Consider the following 8,302-nt stretch of genomic DNA (forward strand, 5'->3'; position numbering starts at 1 on the left):
GGCATCATATGAATTTTTACTTTATAAAACATAATGTACTTCGAATCTTTGTCGATCTCTTTCCACCACACATCTACTTTTGCAACTTGTAAAATGAGACAAACGAAAAAAAAAACCACGATCAAAAACAATGTCCTCAAAGTTTTCTAGCATGTCACGAGAACAGAATTATGAAATCTCATTTTCAAAATATTATTTTAATTCTGTTAATTTACTGAATAGTATAATTATATATAAAAGGTAAGAACCATTATGTTTTATCTTAGTAATTTTTAGTTATATAAATAAATACAACGAAAACATGGTTGCAGTATTGAGTATCACATGGTAGTCGGATGCATGTTTTAAATAGTCATAAAATCGGATCTTATTATAATTTGATTAATAGATTATAAAAAATAAATAGTTTTTTATTAGAAAAACAAAAGAAAATTATATCATAATCCTAAGCAAACCCGTGATGCATAAGGTTGGGTATGCCAGCAAACACCCCATAAAGACTCACGAGATCAAACTATTATAAGACTATTAAAATAAAATATGTTTATTACCGTAATTTAGAAATATTACATATACTGTAAAAATTGTAAATCATTTCTAATAAAATCATAAAACCATTATTAATTAAAGAAACATTGTTTTTTTTCAAATACATTTGTTTCATAAAAATATGTGATGGGTCATGAAAAATGCCTACAAAGGTAAAAATGTTGACTCTACCAATACCAACAACGATTATTAATAGAGAAATTGAGTAATCTAACTATGTAAATAAAAATTTGACAAAATTGCAAAAATGGTCCCTGTGGTATGCAGATTTTTGGGGTTTTAGTCCAAACCCCGAGTTTTTTGGATCCATGGTCCTTTTAGAGTGGTTTGTCTGTGGTTTTGGTCCTTGGACTTAACTCCCGTTAAATAAGATCTGTTAAGCCCCCTCATGTGCCTCACATGTGAGGGTAAATTCGTCATTTCATATGTAAGGGACCTGATCTTCACTTTGCCAAAAACGAATGGGGATTGACGAGTTATCCCGTTGTTCCCGGTATGCTTTCTTCCATTTATCTCGATTTGATTTTCCACTAAGATTTCATAAAAACCTATGCTTTTCTTCAACATCGATCTTCTACTTTCTTCTACAAACATCATTTCAAGAATTTTAATCTTCATGTCGATGAATGCAGACACAAGATTGTAGGTGTTGTGACAGAAGTAGGAAGCAAAGTCGAGAAATTCGAAGTCGGCGACAATGGCGGAGTCGGATGCTTGGTGGGATCATGTGGATCTTGCGACAACTGTGCTAATGATCTCGAAAGTTACTGCCCAAAACAGATTCTCACTTACGCCTCCCCTGACCACGATGGCACAAAGACATACGGTGGGTACTCCGATCACATAGTTGCAGATGAGAGATTCGTCCTTCGGTGGCCGGAAAAGTTGCCGCTTGATACAGGTGCACCACTGCTATGTGCCGGAATCACCACTTACAGCCCTCTATGTTCCGTAATCACCACTTACAACCCTCTTAGATACTTCAGACTAGATAAACCAAGGATGAAAGTTGGTGTCGTTGGTCTTGGTGGACTTGGTCATGTCGCTATGAAGATGGTGAAAGATTTTGGTGCAGAAGTTATTGTTTTCAGCACCACTCCTGCGAAAGAGCAAGAAGCACTTCAAGGAATTAAAGCTGATTGTTTTATAGTTAGCAAAGATCAAGACCAGATGCGGGTAATTTGTCAAGATTTGTTATCTTTTTCTTGATTTGTGTATCAAGACTTTGATTAGATAAATGGGTATTTTTCTTTTTTTTTAATCAGTCTGCAATGAGTTCGTTGGATGGGATCATTAACAGGGTTTCTGCAACTCACCCTATTAATGCTCCATTGTTAAGTGTGTTGAAACCACATGAGAAGCTTCTTCTTGTGGGTGCACCAGAGAAGCCACTTCAGCTTATTCCGTTTTCTTTAATTACAGGTAAGTAATTAGTGTAAGAAAGTTTGTAGCGTTTGATATGATAATGTTATATAAAGGGGATTGATTGACGATGACATGCAGGGAGGAAAATTGTTGGTGGGAGTGCGATTGGAGGGTTGAAAGAGGCTCAAGAAATGCTTGATTTTGCAGCAAGCATGGTGTGACTGCTGATATAGAGCTCATTCTGATGGATTATGTGAACACTGCAATGGATCGTATGTTAAAATCTGATGTTAGATATAGGTTTGTGATTGATGTGGAAAAGTCGCTCAAAGCTCCATAGGTTTGATGTTGTTGGTAAAATTGGTTTGGATTATATGATTGATGGTATTCTGCAACAAATCAAACAATTATTGGTTAATTTCTATTTTATAAACATTTGCTTGTGAAGTTAATTGGGATCGGTTAGTGGTAAATATAGAATATGTGTATGCAAAAATGGTCCCTTACATATGAAATGACGAATTTATCCTCATGTGTGAGGCACATGAGGGGGCTTCACAGATCTTATTTAACGGGAGTTAAGTCTAGGGACCAAAACCACAGACAAACCACTCCAAAAGGACCATAGATCCAAAAAACTCAGGGTTTGGACTAAAACCCCAAAAATCTGCATACCACAGGGACCATTTTTGCAATTTTGTCTAAAAATTTTAAAGAAGATAATTCTTCCAGAGTACTTTTCAATTTTCTTTTAAAGAATATTCTATATTGGGTTTGACTTTCAAATTTCGGAATTATTTTTTGGTTTTTTTTTTATTTTTTATTTTTTTTATTTTTAAAAATATCTCAATTTGTGTCCACAATGTCAATTTCTAAGTGTTTAGTATAATCGTTTTTTTAATAAAATGTCTAATTTTATGCACTAATATAATATATAGTTCATATTTACTATATCTGTTTAACATTTTGTTAATTTTAAGTAAAAAACAAAAAAAAAATCTCAAAATTCTGGAATTGTTCTTCGAATTTCAGACGTGTTCTTGAAATTTCAAAGTTTTTTTTCCCTAAATTTTAATATGGAATGTAAACAGTAGTCCAAAATGTGAATACTAGTCCCGAGTGTAATTCCAGACTTAGTCAAAAAACATTTTTTTCTTGATATGAATACAAATTTCGAATAAAGTGGTTATTTTTGCTAAAAAAATAAGTTATTTTTTTTCAATTAAACATTAAAAATCAGTTAGATTACTCAATTTCCCTTATGAATATCATAGAAAAGATTGTGCATGCCCGATTAAAAATGCTGCTGAGCGGAAAATACACTGAAATACAAATGACCAAATTTAATAGTAACAAAGAACAATAAAAAATTATGTTATGTTTTTAGGAATTTTTATAAACACTTTCATAAATTTTTATTAAATCTCAAAAACTTAAGAAACTATAATGATAAATACCTTATTTATAAGAGACTATGCTATATCTCTAGTTTAGGAGATGATTACCAACAAATAAGGATAATAACTAAAAATTACTTAAACAATATATCACCCTTAATCAAAATAAGTGTAAATTACATGAATGGTTTGGTTTGGATAATTTGGTTCCTATTTTTTTTACTTGACAGTCCCTACTGTTTTTATCCCCATTGTTTTTATTGTATGGTTGGTCCTAAATGATATAAAACAACTATTTTGTCTTTAATATTGTTTATTATATAATTATCTATATTATTAATCTATTCATAAATTTGTTTAATAAAATACATCAACCTTGTTTTTACCATCCCACATCCTCAATATTATTGCACATCTACAACACCACCTCCACTATCGATGATATGATCTTATTTAACTATATATTTTAGGTAATTTTTTAAATATATTTAATTAAAATGTCATATTTTAAGATATATGATACTTAATATGCTTTGAAACATTCATTTACAGTTAAGATGAAAGCTGGGATTCTAAAGGAGGAGAACAGAACTGAAATGGACGAAAAAAAACCGGATGAAAAGCTTGAAGACACGTCGTATATCTTATAAGGCGCACCGCGCCCTTAAAAATTTCTAGAAAAATGCAAAAAACTTTCGTCTCGATATATGTGCTCATGCGCAATAAGGAAACTCAACACTGATGAGTTTGAGCAACAAGAACTTTCCTATGTGCACATGCAAACCCTAATTGCTTGGATCTAGGTTTCTCTAATTGAACATCCATTGAATCCAAGACTTACAATACTAGATCTAATGTAAACAATTGAATCTAATCATATGAAATTGGATCTAGAACAATACCTTGGATTACTTGCTTGATACTTCTTCTTCTTGGAGCTTAGAGTCACAATTGTCACTCCTCTAATGGCTTACAAACACCAACTAGAAAGAAGATGATCTTGAGAGAGAGGGAGGAGGGTGAGAAATCGGCCCTAGGGTTTCTTGCCTTGCATGAGTGTCGATTTCCCTTACCCTAGGGATCTATTTATACTATGAGTTACTAGGGTTTCACCTTTAACCCTAATTGAATAACTTAGGCATTAAGCAATCCAAGATCCTCCTAGATACTAGGCTTGGACGATTTTAAGGTTCCCAAACCCTAAATTTCGTCCACCCTCATATCCATAAGGATACATAGCCCAAAAACACAACTATCACACATTTGACAGTTTATGCCCCTTTATTCAATTAACCTCTTTAAATCACCAAATTAATTCTTAATTAATATATGACTTATATTAATCAAATAACAATATTATTTCTTTTAATATATTATTCTCATAATATATTAACAATAATATATCTTCTCTCTTAACAAATCATCCTGTCAAGTTGCTATGGTGAAGGCAACCCAAAAAGACCATGCATAACCGGGTCAAGTACTTACCAAATATAGTTACAGCCTTAGACACTAATCCAACAAACACCACCACGTGGTGAGAGCTCTACCACTCCGTAGCGATGCAAAATCTATAAATTATGGGTTTTGCAATCCTAATTTGGATGCCAACTTCCACCAACTTGGGGAGCAAGTTATTTGTCGATCTCAGACGTTGTTGAGAGCTGAAGAACACCTTCGAAGTGTGTATTTGAAGATCACAATGATAATTCATCGATTTATGTGCTCATGCGCAATAAGGAAACTCAACACTGATGAGTTTGAGCAACAAGAACTTTCCTATGTGCACATGCAAACCCTAATTGCTTGGATCTAGGTTTCTCTAATTGAACATGCATTGAATCCAAGACTTACAATACTAGATCTAATGTAAACAATTGAATCTAATCATATGAAATTGGATCTAGAACAATACCTTGGATTACTTGCTTGATATTTCTTCTTCTTGGAGCTTAGAGTCACAATTGTCACTCCTCTAATGGCTTACAAACACCAACTAGAAAGAAGATGATCTTGAGAGAGAGGGAGGAGGGTGAGAAATCGGCCCTAGGGTTTCTTGCCTTGCATGAGTGTCGATTTCCGTTACCCTAGGGATCTATTTATACTATGAGTTACTAGGGTTTCACCTTTAACCCTAATTGAATAACTTAGGCCTTAAGCAATCCAAGATCCTCCTAGATACTAGGCTTGGACGATTTTAAGGTTCCCAAACCCTAAATTTCGTCCACCCTCATATCCATAAGGATACATAGCCCAAAAACACAACTATCACACATTTGACAGTTTATGCCCCTTTATTCAATTAACCTCTTTAAATCACCAAATTAATTCTTAATTAATATATGACTTATATTAATCAAATAACAATATTATTTCTTTTAATATATTATTCTCATAATATATTAACAATAATATATCTTCTCTCTTAACAAATCATCCTGTCAAGTTGCTATGGTGAAGGCAACCCAAAAAGACCATGCATAACCGGGTCAAGTACTTACCAAATATAGTTACAGCCTTAGACACTAATCCAACAAACACCACCACGTGGTGAGAGCTCTACCACTCCGTAGCGATGCAAAATCTATAAATTATGGGTTTTGCAATCCTAATTTGGATGCCAACTTCCACCAACTTGGGGAGCAAGTTATTTGTCGATCTCAGACGTTGTTGAGAGCTGAAGAACACCTTCGAAGTGTGTATTTGAAGATCACAATGATAATTCATCGATTTATGTGCTCATGCGCAATAAGGAAACTCAACACTGATGAGTTTGAGCAACAAGAACTTTCCTATGTGCACATGCAAACCCTAATTGCTTGGATCTAGGTTTCTCTAATTGAACATGCATTGAATCCAAGACTTACAATACTAGATCTAATGTAAACAATTGAATCTAATCATATGAAATTGGATCTAGAACAATACCTTGGATTACTTGCTTGATATTTCTTCTTCTTGGAGCTTAGAGTCACAATTGTCACTCCTCTAATGGCTTACAAACACCAACTAGAAAGAAGATGATCTTGAGAGAGAGGGAGGAGGGTGAGAAATCGGCCCTAGGGTTTCTTGCCTTGCATGAGTGTCGATTTCCGTTACCCTAGGGATCTATTTATACTATGAGTTACTAGGGTTTCACCTTTAACCCTAATTGAATAACTTAGGCCTTAAGCAATCCAAGATCCTCCTAGATACTAGGCTTGGACGATTTTAAGGTTCCCAAACCCTAAATTTCGTCCACCCTCATATCCATAAGGATACATAGCCCAAAAACACAACTATCACACATTTGACAGTTTATGCCCCTTTATTCAATTAACCTCTTTAAATCACCAAATTAATTCTTAATTAATATATGACTTATATTAATCAAATAACAATATTATTTCTTTTAATATATTATTCTCATAATATATTAACAATAATATATCTTCTCTCTTAACAAATCATCCTGTCAAGTTGCTATGGTGAAGGCAACCCAAAAAGACCATGCATAACCGGGTCAAGTACTTACCAAATATAGTTACAGCCTTAGACACTAATCCAACAAACACCACCACGTGGTGAGAGCTCTACCACTCCGTAGCGATGCAAAATCTATAAATTATGGGTTTTGCAATCCTAATTTGGATGCCAACTTCCACCAACTTGGGGAGCAAGTTATTTGTCGATCTCAGACGTTGTTGAAAGCTGAAGAACACCTTCGAAGTGTGTATTTGAAGATCACAATGATAATTCATCGATTTATTTGTTTCGGTTTGTTTTATATCATGTATTGCAATCTCGAATTTGTTAATTTCAGTTTTCTAGTTATGATGCAAAGCTAAAAACCTTATTACCTTCGCTAGATATAGATGAACCCTAGTTAATATGCTTTGAATTCGTTAGTAGGATTATGTGAGTTGGATTTAAACTTGTGCTCGATTGATCATTTATCTTTCATATTAAAGTTATGATTTTTATTACCTACTAGTGAGTTTTGTGTAATATAAATTATTAACTTTGATTGTGTTAGAAAATTATAATTATACATGTTATGCTTGATTGATTGTCATGGTCACTGATAATAAACGTTCGCTCATAGTTGAATTTATTTAAATGATTTTGTGTTCTCTAATTGCATGATCATTGAGATTATATGTTCATTAAGCATTAGTACTATAAATTCCGACCAAGATAAGTAGTCATAAAATTCGGTAACCAACTCATTAATTCATTACATTCTAACATGTCAAAACTAGAGGGATTTGCATTCTAGTGGCAATAATTCAAATATACTGCTTTAAAATCAAGTTATTTGTTTTTTGTTTGCATTAGTAGTTTGATAGTGATAACTTAAGTTTCTAAAGTTGTAACATCAGAACCCCCCCCCCCTAATTTACATATTTTCTTAGTTTAATTTTTAGCTTATTTATTTGAACCAAAACCATAGCTGAGAATTCGACACCCTTTTTTATCTTAGACTACATTACTTTATGACTAGGTACACTTCCTATTTGTGTTTTAAAACTAGTTAAGATTTGACTGGATTTTCTAATTTTAAAACTAATGGTATAAAAATAACACATCAAGTGCTTGGGGCCATTGTCGAGGAATGGTTTTATTTTATTTTAGTTTTATTAGCTTATAATTATTCATTATGTGGGGTAAAATCCAAAAAAAGTTTTTTTTTCTAGTGACCACAATGTGATGAATCTCTCTCCACGCTGTGGAAACTAGTTTTTAGTTTTAGTTTTATTTTTCATTTTAGTTCCTTTTATGCCTTTATTTTGCTTTGTTTTTGTTTGTTTCATTTAGTTAATCACCAAAGGCTTCACTTATGAATTAATCTCTCCATTCAAAAGAATACTAGAAAAGAAAGAAAGCGGGTACGACCCAGATACAAAATCCGAAGGCAAAAGCGACCAAGAAGGAAACATGGTTGGAATTGCGGACATGACGATGGAGCAGTACGCACAACGTACCAAGGATGACACGAGACCAAGCCTTGT

The 8,302-nt window shown here is 33.3% G+C and overlaps 1 protein-coding gene across 1 annotated transcript; it reads left to right on the top strand.

Annotated features, from left to right (window-relative positions):
- The first annotated feature begins 846 nt into the window (after nucleotides 1-846).
- On the top strand, nucleotides 847-2,284 carry LOC145054132 (8-hydroxygeraniol dehydrogenase-like). Its single transcript, XM_079002274.1, has 2 exons — nucleotides 847-1,042; nucleotides 1,182-2,284. Exons 1-2 carry the CDS (start codon nucleotides 1,011-1,013, stop codon nucleotides 1,756-1,758), a joined length of 609 nt encoding a protein of 202 aa, XP_078858400.1. The 5' UTR covers nucleotides 847-1,010; the 3' UTR covers nucleotides 1,759-2,284.
- Nucleotides 2,285-8,302: the final 6,018 nt, after the last annotated feature.

Source organism: Lactuca serriola, chromosome 5 (assembly GCF_051521515.1).
Source record: "Lactuca serriola cultivar US96UC23 chromosome 5, Lser_US96UC23_V15, whole genome shotgun sequence".
Classification (NCBI taxonomy): Eukaryota; Viridiplantae; Streptophyta; class Magnoliopsida; order Asterales; family Asteraceae; genus Lactuca; species Lactuca serriola.